General features: G+C 38.6%; 1 protein-coding gene across 3 annotated transcripts in view; it reads left to right on the top strand.

The window, feature by feature from the left end:
• LOC150088787 (uncharacterized) overlaps positions 1 to 22,495 on the top strand; it is a 127,115-nt gene extending 104,620 nt beyond the window's left edge. For all 3 annotated transcript variants that reach the window (XM_090369654.1, XM_090369655.1, XM_090369656.1), the window contains 2 exons: positions 1,222 to 1,354; positions 15,110 to 22,495. In XM_090369654.1, coding sequence (XP_090225780.1) covers positions 1,222 to 1,354; positions 15,110 to 21,285 — 6,309 coding nt within the window. In that variant the 3' untranslated portion in view covers positions 21,286 to 22,495. The remainder of the gene's footprint in view (positions 1 to 1,221; positions 1,355 to 15,109) is intronic.
• The last annotated feature ends 1,684 nt before the right edge of the window (positions 22,496 to 24,179 follow it).

Raw genomic sequence — 24,179 nt, 5'->3', positions numbered from 1 at the left:
CGTCTTCTCAAAAACAGGATGAAATTAAGAATACTGAACACTGCTGCATGTTGCAGTTGACAGCCTGAGGGGAGCTATTGTCACATGCGCATATGAGACAATACAGTTGACACCGCAGCATATATGTACCGTATATGACCGGCTACGACAACGCAGCATATATATAGAGTATGTGTCTAGGCTATTGAATGAGTTTTAATATGTACAGTAAATTTTCGACTTAAACTTAATTGAAAACCATGTTATAGTGAAATCCGTGCTGTTTGAAGCAGTGCTAAGCGAGGTATTGCTGTATTACCCTTGAGCTGGAAATGTGCCTTCTCGGTCCACAGAACATTTTCCTCCATTCTGGGCAGAAACTAGAGAGTCCGTTTTGTGGATAAGATGGTAGATTCGTGGGATATCTGCTGCGTTACGTTTCGTGACACTTCGCAAGCAGATGGCCATGAAATGTTTAATTGTGGCGAAACCGCTCTAACACTTGCTGACAAGTGTTGACCGCCTGTCATACTGTCGACACATACCAACGGCGATCTCAACAATCGCTTAAAACGTACATTCTCCGACCTATGCCACTAACTACAGACAAAACATTCACCTCAATCCTTTGCATCATCTTTCACAAATTCTCATAATCAAGGAATTGCTGCTCTGATAACAGATCCTCACTGAAAATACAGGATAAATTTTCAGTGAGGCTCTGTTTACTGTGTACTTAGAATAAGATGTATTAATAATATACATCTTATTCTAAGTACAAACTTTCTGCCTTTCTGTGATCAACTGCTTTTATGGCCCTTTTACAGACATATCAACAGTATTCATATTTACTCCATACAGCATAAATTTCATCCAGGTGTCATTTGGAAATATTTTAATGACGCCTTTCAATTCCTCGCGGTTTATATTACAATTTCTGATTTATCAGGCAGGAAGATTAGCACCTACTATAACCTTATTGAGCAAGACGACGATAGTTTTATTTTACTTTTTTTCATTCTTGAAACGTATTATGTATCAGTCAACTGAAATTTCCTTTTTAATTAATAACCTCAGCTTCACTTATTTTAAATTCTTGAACAATTGTAAGGTTTAACAAAATCAAATTAAAAATCGATTATAATAATGAATAATGTGATATGTAAATGATAATAAACAAATTTAATGCAGATAACGCAGAAAACAAAACAAAAAAAAATTGTTATTTTATTTGTATCTTAGGTGGACTGCTGGAGTTTGGGAGTTCTCATCTACACGTTAGTGTACGGTGCAATGCCATTTGACGGAAGCAATTTTAAACGGCTAGTTAGGCAAATATCTGAAGGAGATTACTATGAGCCCAAGAAAAAATCGGGTAAGTTTTTTTGTTTTTGTTGTTGTTACTGTTGTTATTTATTTTTAAAAGAGAAAATGTGCAACTCGGACCGTGAACATACACTTCTACAAATAAAAATAAATATGGATACACATACGGGAAGTTAAAATAATATTTATGTTAACGTTTAAACTTATTTTAATTTTATTTATTATTTATTTATTAACATATTATTATTATTATATAAAGAAATTATTTAAATTTATTTATTTTATTTTAACAGATAAAATAAAATAATATTTTATTTTAACTGCAGAAGAGAGAAAAATGGTTGTGCAATTAAAAACAATCTAGGGGGAAAAACAGAAATAAAAAAGCAAAATGATAAACTAATATGCCAGTTTATCATAATTACAGTTTGGTGGTTTTCATATATGCGATTCTCGCGTAATACCAAAACCGATGGAATATAGGAAACGCACAGACAGAATACACTGACGCTTCACAACCTGAACAGCCTCGAATGCAAGTTCCAAACTGAACTCAACTCAACATAACTCAACCCAACTCAACTGAACCCCACTCTCCATATTCACTAGACTTAGCACCGAGTGATTTTCACCTTTGGTCAGACGGAGAACGTAATTTCTCTCCAGGTTGCTGCATGAATAGTTCAGAAATCAGTTTAAAAAAATATTCTCTCGAGGTATAAGTTAATTGGTTCAGCGCTGGAGGAAATGTGTAATGGGTAACTAAGTGGAAGCCTGAAATACAAGTATCTTTCGCTTCTTATTATCTAATTTAAATTGTTTTTACACAACTCCTTTTTCATTTTGATTCGAATTCCTTTCGAAATTTTAGATTCTGATAAATCTTGCGGCAAATTTTCAAACGGAAGCCAGTTCTTTTTCATTTTGTTTAAACGCAAGTTCCTCACTCCTAGAGCCGAGATCTGCGGGTGTGGTATGTGCCGAATCCAGTCTTGCACGCTTCGGTCGTCCCTTCCGAATACTAATTACCTCTCTGCGGATGTTAGAATCGGAGTTTTAAGACAGGCTGTTTTCATGATGTTTTCATTACACATAGGAGTATGGTATACTCCTATGTGTAATTTTGAGTTGCATAATAATCATGGGAAGGAAGATTGTCGTTAGTGTGTGTGTGTGTGTGTGTGTGTGTGTGTTAACAAAAGCAACTAAGGCTAGGCTATTATGATGTTTAGTATATAATGTCTGTATTCTATGGTCGATCTGCTTGTTTGCTGGATGAAAAATCCGAGTTTCCGGGCGATAATTCCGTCCAGCTCTCGCTTGAGATGGATTAACTCAGCCAGGTCGTGACAAAACCCATAAAAATTCTTGGAATCAATGATGGAATTCGAGCCCCGGCCTTTTCCAGCCGGTGTGGGAGGACTATAATTATGTACACTACGCTACTCGCAAGGCAGTTAGAAATGTTATTAGATACATCAAGTGCTTCATTATGCTGCAGTCGAAGAATAAACTCTTGATTGAAACACGTTACAACATCTGGTAGCAACAAACTAAACTTGTCTAACACTATAACATTTTATCGCAATCAAGATTCGTGGCTGTTTTTTTTTTGCTCCACAATTTCCATTAAGTAAAACTGCGGTATAAAAACTAATTGATACAATGTTACACTGTTTGAGAATTTGTACTGTATACTTTGTTATACTGTATAAAATTTGTCATTGTAATTAAAATGTCAGTAGGGTTACAAGAAACCAAGACCACTGCTCTGGATTTCCTTTCAACCCTCTCCCCAACTATTTCCAGCATCAAGGATGGTTTAGACCACAAAAAACTGTAATCACTTTCCCTCTGATGGATAATAACCTGAGACTGAGGCAGAAGGTCGAAACCCGAAGAATAACGAGGTATATTATAAGAATAGTTTGAGGATTTCAAAGTTGAGTTTGAAATCCTCAAGTCTGATATAATTAATGACGGTTTACCGATTCCCAAAGCCTGCTTCCTAAAACAGCACCAGGAAGCAGGATTGGGAACCTAGCATCTGCTGGAGAAATAGAATTATTGGAAATTTAGAAGGATAAGGATCTATAAGTGCACCATAAATAATCAATCTGCAATCGGATTCTGGAAACTTGTTCCAGAATCGAAGTATTCCCATTCTCAATAATGATGGATATCGACAAATTTCAATTTTCAGTACGACGCACTGCTATCGCTGTACTCGACAATCAAATTTATAAAATCGAAACACCGTGCGCAGCTAACAAATTACCCCTGGCATATCAAATTCTCACTGCACTCACGAACTATCAACCGGATTTCAAAAGCCTCACGATCAAGATACAAACACAAGAAGCCTTTAGCAGCAAGTAGTTCAATTATTATTGTGTTAAATAAAAAGAAAAATGAACGATAACACGAATGTATAAATAAAAATAAATATATAACATGTATAATCTGTAACAAAAATTCTTCACATAAATGTATTTTGAAATTATTAATTATGGCTACCCAGATCACGTCTGTTGTGGCTGTCGAACATCCGTGGTAATTATGATATGCGGTTCCTATTATGTATCATGAAGTTTGGCCACCTCTGTCATACAGCACATATTTTTAAGCAGCCTTTGACAGCGACCGTTTGATACTATGCCATCGAAAAGTCAAACACGACGCGAAGAAATTAATTGACAAAGGTGAAAAATGACAAGAATCCCAAAATACTAATAGTTTGAAGTAAAGACGAACACGAGGGGAAGGCAAATCAAATTGCCAAGCAGCTTTGGTTGTCGTCATTGCTGTCGCCATAATGTCGGGAAAAGTTATTTGTGTGTTCGGAATCATTCCCCGCAGTGCAACTGTCTCCTGAATGAACGCTGATCTGTCTGCTGAACGTGGCACATTGCTGACAGTCGTTTTCTTTTTCTATTTTAACGTCTGTCTCACGCAGGTGTACGTAGGCTGTATACGAGTACCGCTCTCAATATTTGCTGCATTGTGATTATATCTCCCAGGCCTTTATAGAGAGTTATTTCCGGTCCGCATTGTCGACATTTAGCAACCAATGATCGCATAATACACTTCGTATGCCTATTACAGTATTGCAACTCCAAGATAGACATAATATAAGAAACAGCACCGTACTCAGCAGTCACGGGCTTGAACCCCGGTCACTCAAGGCAAGTGTACTTATACACCTGCGCGCCTGACCACTAGGCTACGACGTCCTTTATATAAATAATTCTGTTTCTCTTTCATCAGTGGTAAAATTAAAATGATAAACCATTCAAAGTAAGAATAAACTATGACTGAAGTGAACAGTAACCAAAAATAAAAAAATCCACATGAAAGTACAGGTTCAATAAAATTTCCATCTTGATGCATGCATTCATTAGAATATAGTACACTGTTCCAGTTATTTATTATTACTTGAGGGAGTTTAAAAAAAAAAAAAAAAAAAAAGGACCACTAGCACAAAAGAAGAGATTTATGTCACCGATGAATACACCATCAATTTTCTCGGCAAATAGTATTAAGATATAGCATACAACGTTAATATTGTTTTCTACTTTAAATTGCTTGTGCTCTATCCTAATTATAAGTTAATATATTTATTCCCTACTGTACATTATTTCATTATCAGGCTTGTAACAGTAGTCTGTCATATCAAAAATTACATCACACTGGGCTGTTTTAACGCATGGGCGCACCCGGCGGACGCCAGGGGCCTCGGCCTACTGGTGGCCCCCACTTAGGGTTAGGAATGCGACTAAGAGAGACCCAGAAAAAAATTAAAACAAAATTTAAACTGAATAGGGACCACATTTGGAAATTCTCCGGGGGCCCGAGAGTTCTTAAAACGCCTCTGACACTACAGCATTCAAAATATACTCTATAATAATAATTCACTGTGGTGTTTTCGGTTCTAGTTTAAATGATCTAGGGTTTGAAAAACAAAATTAACGCTCTGGGATTAGGAGAGTAAGATTAAACGGCATAGGGAAAATGTTATACAGTATTTGTTCTTGTGTATTACAATGTGTGGTAACACACTGGCAATTAGGAATTTCTTAACTCTTCAGAGTGATCACTACAATTTTTGGTAATGACTGTTGATCAGAATTCAAACTGTGCTAAAAAGAGATAATATGCATTTTACGGATCCATAATTGATTTCCATCTGAAAAATCAATTTAAGTGAACGGAATTCTTTATAAAATTTAAAAATGCACGCACTTTATCGTTTTCATTTGATCTATAAAATAGTTTAAAATAAACAAAGGGGAAGTGTGATGGGCGGAGAAGCAGTTAAAATATCAGTTTTAGGTAAAAGAGGCACATGTGTTTTTCCAGACAACAACAAAAACTGGGTTTATAATGTATTATCATTTGACAAGGCAAGAAAACATTATCAACCAATCGACCGATCCACATATGTAGAGAACGCAAGATATATTGAAAAGCTCTAACATAAAGGTTAGTGCTAAGTGTAGCAGAGTGGCGCAGTGGAAGCGTGCTGGGCCCATAACCCAGAGGTCCGTGGATCGAAACCACGCTCTGCTATCGATATTTTTTGTTCGTTAATTTTTAAATCACACGTTTGGAATTAATGCATACTGCTTGCCTTTCCAATTTGTACAGGATAATTATTATTATAAAAAGAAGAAGCGGGCAATTTTACTGTGCCAGTTTGATAATCAAACTAACCCCAGAGATAAAAGGGTAAGAAAAAAAAAAATATTCTGTAAAGAGAGGATAATAACTGGCAAATTTCTTGAGATCTAAGAAAAGTTTACTTCTGAATAAACTGCCAGATCAATTTCAGGGAAGTTGATATCACTTAGGAACTTCTTATATAGAACAGATGCTTTTCTTATTTATTTCAAAATGTGCATTGTCTCCTATACAACACACAATTTTGGTAATATTCCAGAATTTTTCCATTCCTGAAATTAATCAAATACAACGGAGAATCTACAACTGAATTCATTTATTATAAGCCGACATATTTAACTTAGCATATTTACTAGATCACTTTATTTTGACAATTTTTCCCTCAAGTGGTACTCTAAAATACTTAATTGAAAGTAAATTCAAAATATAAAAATTACAAGAAGCAGTATTTAAATTTTATATATATAGCGGGACAATTATGCATTATACATTAAAAAGCCGAACAATGACGTCACAACATATTACAGTAGAAATTTGAATTTATTTATTTTTGATGTTTTTATATATTTTTATAATTTATATTTTTGGTCTTTTATAAAAGCATAATATAACAATGAAATTAACCAATGAAAGCACACAATAAAAACACACTGATGGAATGAATCGCGATAATATTTGAAATTAAAATACAGTATATAAAAATTAGGTGTGTGTCAAAGTATCTATTAATGCGTTGTAATCAACCGATTTATTTATACTTAATTTATACAAATATAAAACATAAAAAATCTATATATTGGACTACAAATCACTGTTTGATTTCATATTTTGAGTAGTTTTTGTTTCCCCATAAGTGTGTTCAGATATTTCTTGAACTGTGTACAAGTAAAATCAAACTGTTTCACCATTAATTCCACCTGCAACGTAATTAGAGTCAATCTGTTTCTTTTACTTCGCTATACGTTCTTTATTAAACCAAATATTTGTTCAGTCATGGCATTAGAATGTGGACTGATAGAAATAACTAGTTAATTTCATCAAATTAAACTGATCAATAAAAGTTGAAAGCGAAAGTTTCGCTGTCTCGCTTAACATAAAGCAGGACACCATTTGCATGTAAATCGGGACTGTGCCGCAACCCCACTGGGTGCATAATAAAACATTGTCGTACAGTAAGACTCCCGGTTACCAGAAACAGTTAGAATCTAGAGGATTTCAGATAGTCAGTTAAATGGAACACCACACCAATAAAGAATATGAAGCAGTTTAAATATCTAAGAGCTATTGTTTGTTTGTTTGTTATTTGGTTTTTAGGAGCATTAGCAGCTAAGGCCATATTGCTCCTACTAAGAGCTATGGATGGATGGCTCATCTGAAGATGAGATTGCAAGAAGAATTAATGAGGGAAGAAAGGTCTTGGGAATGTTGAACTCAGTATTATGTAGCAATAATATTCTTTCAAAAACCAAACGATTAATATATAATGCAATTTTCCAGAGTATCCTGCTATATGGATCTGAGGCTTGGACTATAAAGGAAAGGCAAAAGAAGAAATTACTAGCTGTCGAGATGCATTTTTGGAGAAGATCAGCCCAAAGATCTAAATTGGAAAGAGTCAGGAAAGAAGATATAAGAAAAGCAATGGACGTTCAAAAAAACACCATAGACAGAATAGAACAGAAAATACTAGAATGGTATAGACATGTTATAAGAATGGGGAAAGAGAGACTACCAAAAAAACGATGAAATGGATATCCCCTAGAAGGAAAAAGAGAGAAAGACCTAGAAGCATATGGATGGAGGGGGTGAGGGCGGCTATGGAAAAGAGGTCATTGAAGAATGGGGACTGGGAGGACAGAAAAGAGTGGAGGAACAAAATTAAAATGTAACAAAAAAAAAAAGTTAGGTCAAGGACAACAATTGATACAACAGAGAAATCCAAAAAGAAGTAGTTGGTTCGGATAACTGATTTTAAATGCGCTCTATCTACAGACTGTCAGCCTCAAATACCTGTCAGCTTCGCAGGTAGTTGAGGCTGATAGTTTAAATAAAAGCAAAGGTCAACTGGATAGTTTCCTATATGAGGGGGAAGCAAATAATTTGTATTTTCTTAACTACTTTTTTTTCCCAGCCAGTGCAGCAAAAGCTTGTGGCTTCCTCGCACTATATGACTATTACTATTACTATTGCTATTACAGTATAAAAGAGAAGCAGGAAAAAAGTATAATAAGAGAAAATTATAGTAATGTGCATTTATTATTTACAATTATGTATTATACATGCTGTTGTTGTTATTTTTAGCGCAAGGGCTGCTTAGGCCATATTGCGCTGTTGTACAAGCTTTAAAATAATTGCTAAATTCTGTATTTTCGTCAAACACTAAAAAAATTGTTAAAAGAGATTGTTACGAAAATAACTTACAGCTAACGTGCAGTTCATGCTCTGTCTCTGGTTGTGTCTTGCTGTTGAAAGGTCCGACGTATTTTTTATAGGGTTCATCGAAATGTACAGGAAAATCTTTGTTTATGGAAAATTAAAACGAGGAATTATACACCGATGAGCCAAAACATCATGACCACCTACCCCTATACGATGTTGGTCCTCCACGTACAGCCAAAACAGTTCGTACCCGTCGAGGTAGGGACGCTACAAGACTTCTAAATGCGTCTTGTGGTATCTGGTATCAACACGTAACCACTAGATCCTTTAACTCCTGTAAGATCCGTGGTTCAGACGCCGCAGAAAGGAGTTGCTGTTCCAACATAAACCACAGATGCTCGATGGGATTGAGTCTGGGAAATTTGGAGGCCAGGGCAGTACCTGGAAGTCTTCCTCATGTTCCGCGAACCAGTCTCGAACAATCCGGGCGGTGTGGCATGATGCATTATCCTGCTGAGAGACGGCACCGCCAGAGAGGAAGACCGTTGCCATGAAAGGGTGTACCTGGTCAGCAATGATGTTTAGGTAAGGTGTAAGGTATGTTGGTGTCTAACGGCTCCTGGGATTTCTCCCATCTCCGCGGAGTACATTGTGTCCGGCCAGAGATTTGAAGGTGTGTGGGGTCATGTGCAGTATATTGTGTTGTGCCCTTCGTTCTTTCCTGGGATTTCAGTGGCTAGGACCAGATTTGAGAATGAGATGATCGCTGTTTCTTGAGCAACGGTTGTAATTTTAACAGAGCGTAGGGCTGTTCGCTGATAACTTTTTCTAGGGCCTAATAGGTCGGGCAATAATTTTGATGTATTTAGATTTAGGCCTGTGGCGCATGAGAAAAAAAACCACCGTTGTGTAAGAGAAAAGTGAGGGGGGGGGGCGGCAGAAGACTGGAGGGTAGGAAACAGAAGGAAGGGGCCGACAGGGAAGGTGGCCCCTGCAGACAGTGTGGCATGCCCAATGCCTCACCAGAGAAAAGAGTGGGGTGGCAGGGGGACGAAATCCCCCCACAAAAAACCGTTGTGTAAGAGAAAAGTGAGGGGGATGGCAGAAGACTGGAGGGTAGGAAACAGAAGGAAGAGGCCTACAGGGAAGATGGCCCATGCAGAGAATGTGGCACGCCCAATGCTTCCCCTGAGGGAAGAGTGGGGTGATGGGCGGGATAAAAACCATCCCCCCCACGCAAAAAAAAAAGAAAAAAAAAAAGAGAGATATCCCGCAAGTGCAGGGTAGGTACAGCCAGCACAACCAGTCAGTAGCAGCTGACAGCTTGGTGGAAATCAGAGTGGAGGCTCGAGGTGCGTGAGTGCTGCTATGGTGGATGGGTCATGTTAGGTCTCTTCTTTATGAGATGTGTCACATCCAGTGGGGAGAAGTTGTTCCAAGAGTTAATGATGAGGAATCTGTCAAGATATGTGAGGACCCTGTCTTTGATTGCACCGCTTGTGTTGTCCCATCCAAGTTGGGAGACCAGTCGACTGCTCGAAATGTGAGGGATCAAGTTGGGTTCTGTACTCCGGATGATTTGTTGGTCAAGTCTTGTGTAAGTTTGGTCCAAGGCGTTAGCATCCAAGGTTCAGTGAAGCCCAGCAACAACTAGCAGCCATGGTTGTTTTGACCTATTGATTCGGATACTATGGTGGTGGTAGCGCTTTCTGCCTGGTGAACAGGTCCATTGCAAATTGAGTGAGGGCTCGGCAAGTTTCTTCTTTCTGTATGGTAAAGTGTTCTTGGTTTTGGTAGTTGAAGTGTAGTTTCGTTATTGGATCCTCCTTAAGTCCTCGTAGATTTCAGAGCTGTGAGAAAAGTGCTCCCACGTCTGATCCTCTCGCCAGTGGCAGCGGGGTGAGTCTGTAATTCCGAAGTCATGTAGTTTTTTCTGGAAGGAACCATGTCCAGTGAGGAGATAGGTAGCAGAGAGTTCCGGTGAAAAGCAGCCAGGTGTGAGGGGGTAAGAGGCCCTGACATCCGGGAGGAATCTTTTGGTGATAGCGCCTTTAGTTGAGGTCTGCCATCTTTCTTGCCAGGTGTCTGTTAGGTGTTCATTAAGTCTCTTCTTTTCAGTGTTTCTATTATTTGCTGGGTCAGTGGTCAAACCGGCGCAGGTAACTGCTCTTCTTTTGGCCAAATGGTAGAGCAACCCATGATGAACAATCTCCAGGTCCAGGGGAAGGGATCCAGTGAGGACCTGGAGTGCATGGGTGTGGACAGTGCGATAGACACTCGAGGACAGAAGGAGAAGACAGCGTTTGATAGTTCCTAGGCATGTTCTGTTTACAACAGTATTGGTCTTCTTGTACCAGAGTCCAGAGGCATAGCCGATAACTGGGATGAAAACTGCCGTATAAAAGAGGGTGAGCGTTCTCTTCTTCAGGCCCCAGTCCTTCTGGGTAACTCTTGAGACTTGGGCAGCATAATTCCTGTTCTTAATCCTAAGTTGGTCTAGATGAGGGGTGAAGGACAGGTTTTTATCTAAGATCAAACCTAGATATTTAAGCTCTGTTTTTAGTTTGACTGCAACACCGTAGACCTCGATTTGGGGTGGTCTTCTCGCTCATGGGTACCTTTTAGTAGGATCGAATTGGTTTTCTCCGCGATATCTTTAGTTTGTTATGCTTTGCCCAAGCCTTCAGGCTTGGGCAGAGCATAGGTGGTAGACGTCAGAATGCCCGGTACATGGATAATTGGACCCAGGGTGTCCCAGCAGAACATCGCCCAAAGCATGACACTGCCATCACTGGCTTGTTTTCGTCCCACGGTGCACCCAGACGCCATCACTTCCCCAGGTAAACGACGCACACGTACCCGGCCGTCCACATAGTGCAACAGGAAACGTGATTCATCGGACCAGACGACCTTCTTTCAATCACTCAAGATCCAGTTTCGATGCTCTCGTGCCCATTGTCGGCGCTGTCGCCGGTGAACCATGGTTAGCAAGGGCACTGGAAGCGGGCTGTGGCTATGCAGCCCCATTTTCAGTAGGGTTCGATGTACACTTTCAGCAGGGTTCGAGTGTTGTGACACATTACTCCCATCACCAGCATTTCAATTACCGGCGAGTTGCGCCACAGTCGCCTTTCTGTTGCCACGTACCATCCGGGAGAGCCTTCGCTCACCTCGAGCATCGATGAGCCGTGGTGGTCCAACACCTCGGCGGTGGTTTGTGGGTTTCCCCTCCTCGGACCACTTTTGGTAGGTATTAACACGGCCGTCCGTGAGCATCCCACCAGCCGCGCCGTTTCGGATATGCTCTGACACAGTTGTCTGGCCATTACAATTTGGCCTTTGTCAAACTCGCTTAAGTCCGCTGCCTTTCCTATCTGCAGAACAAGAGTAACCTGATTAAGGGAGTTAAGTATCAGGTGTTTTTTATACCGTGTCCCGATCCGCGCACGCGCTGCAGTTCACCTGCAATTGCTTAGATTTGCATAACGACTTGCTGGTCATAATGTTTTGGCTAATCGGTGTATATAAACATTTAAAGAACAAGAATTAAAAAAAAAAAAAAACTCTTAAATTTGGATGTGTCTGTGAAAAAAGCCAAGCAGGCTGGATAAATTATCCACGTCACCAAACACACTGATGTGGTGCCAAAAATTCTTCTTCTAAAAAAAAAAAAAAAAAATAAATAAATGAAATATCTACAAATTGACTATAAAGTAAATTTTTATGTAACAGTGAATTTGTATTATTTATTTATTGTAAAGTTTCATATTAGTGTGGTTAGCTGTCGCGAGTTTAAAGTTGATATAATCACCATTCTCTCCACACCTGGTGGAAAACATCTGAATTCTGGCTGAGTTTGTCGATCTCGGGCGAAGGTAGTCTTATTTGTTTTTCCCCTGAAACTCTGGTTTTTCGTCCAGCAAAGCAAATAGATCGACCACAAAACACACGCAATTTACAAAATAATATATACGGCACAACATTGCCTAAGTTGCTTGTAAATAACACCATATTCGCCTAAAACCCTATAACAACAGTGTAGTTCATATTACACAGAAGGTACTAACCTACAATATCTGGCCTTTAACAATGATTGTATTCATCACAGAGTTAAACGTGGAGTTGGGGAAACCCCCCGGAGTCGCATTACAAATAACACTATACACTATGCACAGAAGGTAATACCTTGGTACCTGGAATTGCTATCTTGGTAGATGTCGTCATTTAGGTCGCACCTGTATCCTGGCTGATGTGTAATGATGGATGAAACAAGGTAAATTACACATCGCAGCCAACTTAGCCGGTCTCTGACGAGGTTGCATGGTTGTTTCTCCCAGAAACTCTGCTTTTTCATCCAGAAAATAGGTAATGCAACCATATAATATACGCAGTTTTAGACACTACACTGAACGCTTCATGAACATACACTACTCGACAAAATTAACAGAACAAAATGTTTTTCATGAATCTTTTATTGTGAACAGCGTCGCCGAAGGCGAATACAGTATATATCCGGAATGCGAATTCCGAGTATCCAGTAGAAATCGAGACAACGAGGAATGCGGTACCATCCCTCCAACATCAGAGAAAGGGATACTTACGGTGGAAACGGTGTTCTCCTGTGGGGTGGAATGATGATCAACGGCCACACCCCTCTTCATGTTTTTGTAAGGGTGTACAGTAAGTGCGTAGAAGTACTGAGAACAGATCGTCGAACCCTATGTGCAACTTTTTTAGGGGTGCGGTTGGCCCAGATTTTCTTTTCATGCACAACAACGCTACTACACACAAAGCTCAAGTTGTGGAGGAATACCTTGAAACTGAAAATATCCAACGACTGTTGTGGCCAGCACAATAACAGAGTTAAATCCGATCGAACATGTGTTGGATGCCCTTGGGTGTTATATTTCATGCCGACAGCCTCGGTCACTTGATGAGCTCTCTGCGCTTGTGGAAGAATGGGATTTGTTGCCACAGAATCTTACAGACACCCTTATATCGAACATGACTCACCGCTGTCAGGGAAGTTTAGCCGTTGGAGGGGATCATACGCCGTACTGTCATGTGACCATATTTTTGAGCACCTTGTATCAACTTCTTTACGTGACCTTTTTCGTAATCCTTGTACAACCCATATAAATGTCCCTTATACCTGTCCGAAGTTTCTCGCTGTCTCTTCATTTCATTTTTATTCTATGGTACACCATCATACCAAATTTTGTCCAGCTTCATAGCAAACCGCACGAGTTATGTGACGTTTCCTATGTGTTCTATTAATTTTGTAAAGCAGTGTAGTTACTATGACAAAAATCAAACAAACTCAAGGTAGAGAGGGAACATCCTGTACAAATTTTTTCAGTGAGTGTACTACTACTAAGAATGTCATTAGTTAAAATCTTTCATAATTGTGATGATATCCATTTTGATATTGATGTTATTTAAAATATACCCATTTGTAATTAATTACTAAAAAGATGTGATCATAAAGTAAGAGACTGATTGTATTGCGCAGTTTCTACGAAAAATGATGGAGCACATTATTTAAAGATAAATGTTCTGACATGCATCATCGTCGACTAGAAATATTCATGCAAGAGGTGGATTATTTTGTTGCTAATTACAGAGGTGTAAAATTCTAAATTTTTTCCGTTGGAATTCATCTCCAACAGTTTTCGATTTCAGTCTGGGTACAGTTTAAGCAATTCTTTTTCAATGGAAATGGAAGTGGAATCTTAACCTAGAGTTACCAGACCTGCGTTTTTATTAGGATCCTGCTGCCTTTGAGCGAGGTCTGATCAAAAAGGGACGCCAGATTGTCTCGTTTTTATCCGAGAATGCTGTTTTATTTATCATATGAAAATTTTGTTACACACGCATTTCGTAAGTAGAACTTTTTTTTCTTCTTTTTTTTTTCTTTTTCTTCTTTTTTTTTTCTTTTTCTTCTTTTTTTTTTTTTTTTTTTTTTTTCAATTTTACTACATGTTGGTCAAGTTGACCGCACAACAGAAAATAATCGTTGACACTGTTCAGACTAAAGCACTTAATCTCCTATATCTGTAATGTTTGTTTTATAAGTAAGATATTACTTATAAAATTTTGGATAAAGTTTCTAGTTAAAATTACAGTATTTAAAAAAATCAATCATAATAAAATAATGTTTACTAATTCATCATCTGTTCCTAACAGACACTAGTTTGTAATACATAATAGCAATAAGTTAATGCACAGAATCACCTGCGATAGTCTCCCATGTTGCGTTGCCGGTTCGGCATAAGTATCTCGTTTTTTTTATTATTTTTTTTTTAATCTGGTAAGCCTTTTTAAACCCCTAATAATTCCTTCCTATGAAAACAGTTTTTGACGAAGAATGAGATTATGCACGTATCAATCACCATATTTTGTTCCACACCCTCGCAACTTCTTTTTCTTTTCTCAGTTGAAAACTCAGTGAAAGTAAAAAGTTTTCTATTATGCTTGATAAAATTAAAAGAAATGTGATAGGTGATTCAAAAAAGGAGTTCTAGGAATGTTTTCAAAGTGTGACAGCATCGTGCATAACTTCACTTGGAGCTATTTTAAAGAATATAAAAGTTCAATGATGTATTCCAATTGAAGGTATGTCTAGTACAAAATTAGTCTCATTACTTTATGATCTAACCTCTTATTCTATTTTATTCTAGTTTTTGTATATATCATTTAAATCAATTATGCACAATTATTAAAGTAAATCTTAATCATTTTTCAGAGGCATCTGGGCTCATTAACCATCTCCTCACTGTAAATGCTGCAAAGCGTGCCACCATTGTTGATGTTTGCACCGATAAGTGGGTAAATCGTGGATACGAGCATTCCCTTCTTCAGGTCGCCGAGGATATGGCTAACCTAAGTCCTGTACGTCTAGATCTTCTTGTGGCCCTGTCGCCGCCTTCTTCCACTGTATCGCAAAGTGATTTAAAAAGTCATACCCAAGTTGCAAAAGTTTTCCAAATGCCTTCTTCCAAGTCTGCAACTCTTTCTTCTTCTCTGTCGAAAAATGTGTTGCCATGCGACGTTGCTTCACAGAAATTCAACACGAAAACAACCCTACAAGAAAGTGGAGGAGAATACAGTCAGAGTCAAAAAATTGACCATTTACCCTACCTCTCCCATGAGAGGAGTGAAACTTCTACCACAAGCTGTAGTTCAGATCCAGATCGGAAGGCACAAGAGGTTAGTTCACAAGTAGACACTGAAGGGCCACAGATGAAAAGTGAAAGAGAAGTGTTATCTGGAGTCATATGTGAAGTGACAAAACTGATGGACGACCTCATTGGAGAAATAGACATGAACTTAAAAGAAACCAAAGCAAACAATGAAAATGTTATTTCAAAAGTAGAATCCAATATTAGGCAACAAATTGTAAACAACGACAATGTGATGAAAATGAAAACCTGTCATCGTGAAAGTATTTCGAATCAATTTAAGCCAGCTCTACCGACATCCAACCAAGGAAAGAAAGTAGATTCAAACATTCAAAGGATAACGAGCGCAATATCCTCAATAACTTCTGCGATGAATGACTCTCAGGACATTTGCGAGGATGACAAAAATCCACAAAAAACACCCACCAGGTCTGCTAGACTGAATAGTTTAACCGAATCCCCGCCTGTTCCTTCCCCTCAGCCATGCTTTGTTGTGCCCATATTTGATGTAATCAGCAGCACTCCACTGCTCCGAACAAAAAGGACTACTGAAAACAAAGAAAAATGTGTTTCTCCAACCTCTAAGGGATCGTTCAAATTTTCCTCTCATTTCGATGAAGCAACCGTGGATAAGACAGTTAAAGTAAATACGTCGAATATCAAAAAAGATCTTCGGCGAACAGAAGACTCACATACAGTGAACAGAAGCTCAATTACGTCATCTACTGTTAGCCCGTCAACAATTACAAGAAAAGCGGATCACAGTATTTTGATTAGCGGGAAAGAAAGCACAACTGGCAGTGTGGCATCGCTGAAAACACCTCCTCCAACGGTAGAGAAAAAATTGAAACCGGAACTTGAAACAAAGAACCAAACAAATAATTCAAACTTTGGGACCAAAGAATTTTCACAAACTGTCACAAAATCCGAACTTAAGGAAGCTGAGAAAAACAATTCAGGTAACACTCAAGAACATTTAGAAAATTTAGCTGAATCATTGGAATGTAATGCTGAACAGCAAATTTCACATAATACTATCATGGACGATGTTTTGGTAGCAAAAGCGTCGCATGCTGAAACGACACATACAATTATCGCCTCCAAACCTGAAGGTGAGCATACTGGAAAAGGTTTCAAAGTTTTATCCGTCCCAGACCATTTAGGGACTGAAAGGGATCATAGAAATTTGAAATCAGAGGCAAATCAACCAAACACTAAATCTTCAGTAGATCACTCAAATTCCCCAGAGGTCAGTGGTTCAAATGACTTTGATAAGAGCGCTAAACAGCTGTGCGAATCCTCACCTGTAACATCTAAAATAGAATCTAACATCTTAACTAATTATTCATCTAGTGAGGTGCAGAGTAAGGAAGAAGACGTCAAAAACGACCAGAAGAGTAAACTAAATGAATTGGAAAGTCAACCCAAAACGGAAGTAGTAACGTTTAGTACAAAAGAAGAGCAGAAGTATCCAGAAGCAAACGTTGACAAAAGCGAAGCTCAGGAAACAGATGATTCAAGCAGGCAGGCAAGGCCAAAGAGGCGGTCTCTTAGCAGAACAAGACAAGCATCTATCGAGGAAATGTTTTCAGAGCCAAAGAAGCCGCCAAATCCTCCAAAGCGTCGACCAGGAAAAATTCAGATTCCAAAATTTTTGGAGTCAAATCCTTCCTCTGAATCGCCCAAAACGACTCCCGATAAAAAGGTTGCCATTCCCATAATTCCAATTAGAAGCGTGTCAGATACTAAAAAAGCTCTACAAATAAAAATAGAAAAGGAAAAAGTCATAATACCACCTCGCAGACAATCAGATGCCAGGCCAGTCTTTAAAAAGATACAAAATCCTCCACTTGCAGCTCAACATTCGCTTGATGAAAGTCTTATTTCGAAGTTGCCGGAAAACAAAGATTGCAACGAGGATGCAAAAGATGATATACTTGATATGCCTACAAAAGAAATCAGTGAAACCGAACAAATTACAAAGATTGAAGAACAAATTTCGAGTCCTGAAGAACAAAAAATTATAACAGAGACGTCTCCTCTCTCTGAACCCCCACCGAGCAACATCCAACAAGATGAAGAACCAAAGCATTCAGAGAAGCTTGAAGATGTAAAGACAACTGATAACAAAACGTTCGCTGAAAATAGTGAAACTCAGAAAGCGGACAGGCATTTTGGTTCTCCAGAACCGCCACCTCCTTCCATGTCGACTTTTAATAATATAGAGGAAGATAAAAAAGAAGAAAATTTTAAGGATGCTTCATCTAATATATGCAGCGATCCAACAGAAAATTCAAATTATTTAAATCCTGGAAGTAATAAAGAAACTCTTGAGGACAGTTTTTCTAAGGAGGAAAATGAAGAAATGCATTTTGATTCACGCAGTAACAATGCTAACTCTCCCGTCAATGATGAAATGGAAAAACGAAATTCATTAGATTCTGAAAGCGGGTATTGGACTCCACCTGAACTTGCTCCGGATGGAGCTCCCTCCAGTCATCACAAAGAATTAGAATTGTCTGAAGCAACTCTTAAGAGAGACGAAGGTCATGATTATAACCGAAATGAGAAAGCTAGTGAGCAAAAACCTGAAGATATTTCTTTGATAAGAAAGCAAGAAAAAACCTTTCCAAAACTTCCAGACGAAGGATTTGTAAACGGTAGCTTATCATCTAGTTTGGAATCAGATATGAATAGCTGGAAACAGGACAATGGAACAGACATGAAAAGGCTTTCCCCAGAAGGTGAATCAGAAGATAAATCAATGTCGGCACACAACTCTACCATTTCTAAAGAATTATCTGAATACTCTGGACCAACTCCTATATCTCGCTCCTGCAGAAAAATTACATTCACCAGAGATGGAACGGCAGTGTACCACACAGAGACTATTACTGGTATGAAGGGAAAGTTGAAGTCAGAAAGAAAACACAAACCTTTATTACAAGATACTGTCAGAAACGAAGCAGCAAACAATGAGAAAAATGCACTTTATGACTTATCAAAACTGAAACAGTCAGATAGTCAGAGTTCTTCTGGATCCAACGATATTCCTGATGAAATATTCGATAACTGGCCAGGAGAACCAGAGTCTTGCGTAAAATCTGAACAAAAAAAAAGTACCGGCCACCATTGCCATCAAAAACACAGAGGAAAGGAGGCATCTAAGCGAACAAGTAGAGCTAGTCGTGGCCAAAGAGCAGAAGACTGGTATCGAGCTGACTTGTGGCACAGTCACTCTACAGACAAGGATTCATCGGACAACGACGACGATCTTGACCTTCTTTTTGATAACTCCCCCCTTGCTTTCTGTGGTTCCGAAGGGCTGTGGCAATTCTTGAAATCCACTGATGAGGACTTGGACATTCATTTAAGAGCTCTTAAGAATGCAACTTTGAGATCATCTTTTATGAGATCACTTAGTCAGGATGCTAGAAATCCTGCTCATAGCGGTAGTGTAAGAACATTAACTCGTTCTCTCAGTAAAGAGGACAAACGGGCAGATCCGACAGAGTACAAGAATTCACCGACGAGGCAGCTTTCAGATTTCGATCAACCCTCTCAAGAATTCTTTGAAGACTGGCCTTCTTATGAAGAATTTCCATTGAACAAAGGTCACATTCACCAAGGTGGAAGACACAGAAGTCTTGCTGATCTTTATCAGTGGGATTCGGGTATCTATGGCGAGGAAGGATCTGATGTATCTTTATATGGAACTCTGAGATCGAATAATTACTACAAAGGCATTGTTCCAGGTAGTTATTCTCCTTCTGCTTTAATTTCAAGAAGGAATTCTTATAGAGAGGGTAAGTGTACAAAACATGAAGATTTCGCTGCAACTTATTTCCAACGGTCAGGAGACGGTGGAACTGTCGGTTCTAAAACCAATTCTGGAAAGCACCATCACAATCAGTTTGCTACAAAACAGGACTATCGCAGATCATCTATGTACGGAATTCTTAAACCATGTGAACTTGTTGGATATGACCGAAATGTTAACCAAACAACCCTAAACCCAGAAGATGATGTTAATCAGGCGGTGATGTACGACAGTAGTTCTCAAGATAGTGTTGAGTACCAAGATTCTTGGGGCTCAGACGAACTACACAAATACAAACCAATGCATAAAGCAACATCAGAAATGAACGTTAATTATAACCCTGAATCACTACCAAGAACATATCGAAGTAAGCCCTGTACCGCGTACTTGCCTCAATATTTACGTTTAAGGGAACCTTCAAGATATTCAAAGTCAGTTGGCAGCAGTCTGAATGTATCTGAGATGACAAATCTTGGAACAGATGCATGGAGAATGAATAAGGTAGCTTCCACCGGAAATCTTGAATCTACGGGACCAAAGAGAAGAGTATCATTTGCGTCATCGACACCGCGACCAGTTTATTATTCCCAGTGTCCCATGAGCACATGGGAACAACAAGAAAGAACTTTGTCGAAGACCGAAAATTTACCAGACGATAGTCTTTTAGAAGCTTTGCAGTCTCATGGATATAGAAGTGTCATGAATCAAAGATTTTATCCTGGAGATGAAGAAGTATTTAAGAAGCAACCTCCCAGTTCTGTTCACCTTTCAACATCGACAGAAATTCCCCAAGAAAATAACTCTAAAGGAGAAAATCCAGAGGAATGCTCAAAAAAATCAGAAACAAACGAAGATGAGATTGTGAACGATCATCAGAATCCAGCAGGAAAAGCTGACAATGAAGTTAATTCTTATGAGAACAGTCGTACAGATAAAGAAGATCCTACGGCAGCTATAGACAGATTAGCAGAGAGAATTAAATCACTCAAGGACAAATGTCAGAGGAAATCTTTGGATGAGGAAAGGCTAAGAAGAAGTATATATGCTTTTCAAACAACAAGAGCGCAATCATTTGGAGATGGTGATAAATGTGAATACAAGAAAGAAACAAAGGCGAGAGAAAGGGATGACGAGTCAGAAGAATCGGTGAGCGAACGAATTTGGAGAAAAAGTTTCTTTCCACGGTTTAATGACACCCGGTTATCATGGAGAAAAAAGTCAACCTTCAAAGATATTGATCTCTCAGAACCGAGAACCACCGCTAACAGAATTGTCGATATTGACAAAGAAGAAAAATGGCTACTTCACCGAAAATCTTTATCTAAAGGAGTTTCAATGCCATCTCGCCAATTCAATTCATTTCGTGATACCACGCGGCCAATTCACGGTGATCCATCTCATTCAGAACTGTACAATCCATCTTATAAGCGCTACTCTACTGATCAATGGAGAACTATCGACTCAACAGCAACCCTACCGAGAACTCAAAGAAGAAAGTCTCAAGAACTTGTAGATATGACAGATATGCGTCAGCGCAGAGGACATTTTGTGGATCCTTCGATGTGCACTAGCAATGGCATTGCAAAGGAAGAGCACCTAAAAATACCTCGGTACCACCCTCAAGTTGACATGTCATATCAAGATCTGGATCATCTAGAAATTATGGAAAGGAGACACTCATACAAACCTCGATCATCGAACTTTACTAGCAATCCACGATTGTATTCTTCAGTAACATGTCTTGATGAGATTGATGAGACAACTACAGAGGAATCAATGCACAGAACAGTAAATCCGCCCAATAAATATGGGGATGACAATACTGACATAACATCCTCTTTGGCAGAAGAAGTTGAAAGCACGGAAGCAGTCCTACGTCGGGCCACGGATGCTTGCAATGCTTTTAAAGAAAGTGAGTGAAATGCGAAGTCCGTTTACTTTAGGTAATAAGATTTCTTCACAATTCTGAGGGTCTGATGACAACGAACAGATCTTTTAGAGATTCAAGAGGGTTACAAGTGTGCTACTGTTACATTTTTTTGTAACAAAATGTCAGCAGGCCCTGGAGGAGGGCAGCAGCAGCTCTTAGCTGCTATTTCTAATCACAGTGTTGTCAGAGATCGAGTCGCTGTATTCTCTGGGAGATCCACGAAGATAGAATTATGTTATAAGCATGGTAGTCATACTGTTTTTTATCTGCTGGAAGTATTAACAGATTTTAGAAAGTAAACCGTCCGATTTAAATTTTTGCTACCGGTATTGTATTTGTGTTGCTGTGATGTTGTAATTTAGAATGTTTTATCATTGATGTGTACATTACACATTCAGCCCACGACTTTGTAATGGATTATGCAGAATTGGGTTTAAAGAGTAAGCAGTCTTCATACTTAAAACATACCTGAATGTTTTCCAAGTGTACCAACTGGTAGCACAGCTACAGAATGTCAGTGTAGCTTCATTCGGCGCAATGGAGCATAAGTCACACACGTCGACGTCTATATATAGACAGCAAGAGTAGACGGTGAAACAGGAGAGCGCTTTTAGAGCCACAAAGAACCGACGGGAGCAGCAGCAGTGTCGCGTACACTAACGGTTGGCAGGTTTCAACCGCTGGAAGAGGTCTCATCCGGATACCAAATAAATGGACAATAACCTCTTTGGAATTGCCAAGGTTCGTACCCAAATTACAACTTTGGTTCTTTGCTGAATTATAACGGACAGTGTCCGCTTCTCTCTCTCTCTCTCTCTCTCTCTCTCAGAGACACGTATGGTGATGATAGGAACTCTAAAAAGGATGTACATTCCACCAAGGGCTGTACCGTCACTGCCATGCTATTGCTAACATAAAGATGGTAGACGAGAATGGCAAGTTGTAATTATGACCGTATCACTTAACCAAGACTATTTCTGCACTGCAATACTAATGCTTCGCATTCGTCTCCATACGTTATCGAGATCTTGTCAAGTGTGTGATTATTACCGATGAAGTGAGCCCGTGTTTATTTTGAAGCTGCATTTTGTCAATAACGCAACAGATGTCCAATGAATAGCAACAACTGCAACCGCATAATAAGCCTGCTTACTGTATTTGTTATTGTCAAGAACTGTGAAATGGGTCTAATTTAACAATGGGAATGTGTACTTCTGTATTTTTACGTTTGAAATCATTAAAGAAATTGATAAATAATTTATTTCCCTTTTTGTATTATTATTTTTAAACTTTTACAGTGAAATAAGTGATTCATTTGTATACACCTAATATGTATACAGTATAAATATAATTTTCATTGCATATTTCACCATGAAAACACTATAGCAAACAATAATAAATAAATTATAAATGAAATTTATAGTTATCCTAAATACATTAGTGCCCAAAATGTAAGTTACAACAAGCCTTTTTCAAAACCTAACCTAACTTAAAAAATCAAACATTTATCAGATTATTTACTTCCCACAGAGGAGATTCCTTTCACATCCTAACATATTCGATAATTATTTAATACTTTAATACTTGAAAAATTATAATATACAATATTTGGCAGTTGATTTGTAACAAATGGTAACAAATTTGATTTGTAACAAATTTGTAACAGATTATGTTTATTTTACTGGACGTATGTAAGATTTTTTTTTTTTTTTTTTGTGGTCATGATGTGCTCCTTCCACTTTTCCCTGACTAGCTCAAACACTGACCATATATGACCTCTGTAATGGTTTGATCCTGTACCATAACAACACTTTTTTGTACAAAGCCATAATGACTAGGCAACAGTTTTAAATGCCTACATTTTTGATGATATTAGTCCTGTTATTATGCTGTTATTAGTATTAGCATTAGTAGTGGCAAATGCAAGGAAACAAGTTCATACATCATCTGCCACAAAAAAAAAAAAAAACCTACCAACACTTCAACACATACCACCTGTCCATCCTCTCTAACAGATTGTCTAGTCCTTCCTTTAATTTATTCAAACCATTCCCAATCCCTTCAACTCCAATCTGGTGTTTGTTCCAATACCAGATTGGAGTTTGCTCCAACAATCAACTACACGCTGGTTGAGGGCAAGTTTCTGCACATCTATCCTGCAAATCATCCATCCTCTTAAATTTATGCCCCCTTATGTGTGTAATCTGAGCGGGAAGGATTCCATCAGCACTGATTACTCAATCCATTCAAAGTCTTAAACACCTCAATCAGATTTCCTTGCAGTTGTCTAGTCTACAGGAGTTAAGAGCACCTTTTTTGCACCCCTCACTAATCTCGTTGCTCTTCTCAGCAAACCGTTCCAACTTCCAACAGATTCATGTCTTTCCGCAAATGAAACTTTCAGACCTGTCCAGTACTCAAGATATATCTTAACCATCGCCTTATACAATGGGATGATCACCTCCATATCGCTGTTGGAAAAATTCCTGTATATCATTGACAAAACCCCATGGGCTGTCCTGGCAACCTGTCCACTTCTTAGAGAACCTCATACCTGACTGCACAACTGCCCCCAAGTCTTTTTCACTCTCCACTATTGTGAATTTGGTACCACACAGTTGGTACGTTAATCTGGGATTACTGTTATCAGTATGAAGTACCTTGCATTCGTCAACATTAAACTTCTCAGCCCGTATACCTAATTTTTCTAGATCTTGTTTCAGTAGCATAATCTGATTACTGTGATTAACCATCCTGCAAATTATCCGCAAACTTAGATATTAAGCCTGACCTTCATCAATATCATTTATAAATATAGAAAACAATAATGGCCCCAATCCTGAACCAGGGGAACTCCTTTAATAAATTAGTCTAAAAAGAACAG

This window comes from Mastigoproctus giganteus, chromosome 3 (genome assembly GCF_048544385.1).
Source record: "Mastigoproctus giganteus isolate SK-2022 chromosome 3, ASM4854438v1, whole genome shotgun sequence".
Taxonomy (NCBI): domain Eukaryota; kingdom Metazoa; phylum Arthropoda; class Arachnida; order Uropygi; family Thelyphonidae; genus Mastigoproctus; species Mastigoproctus giganteus.
This window is presented reverse-complemented; position numbering and strand designations above follow the sequence as displayed.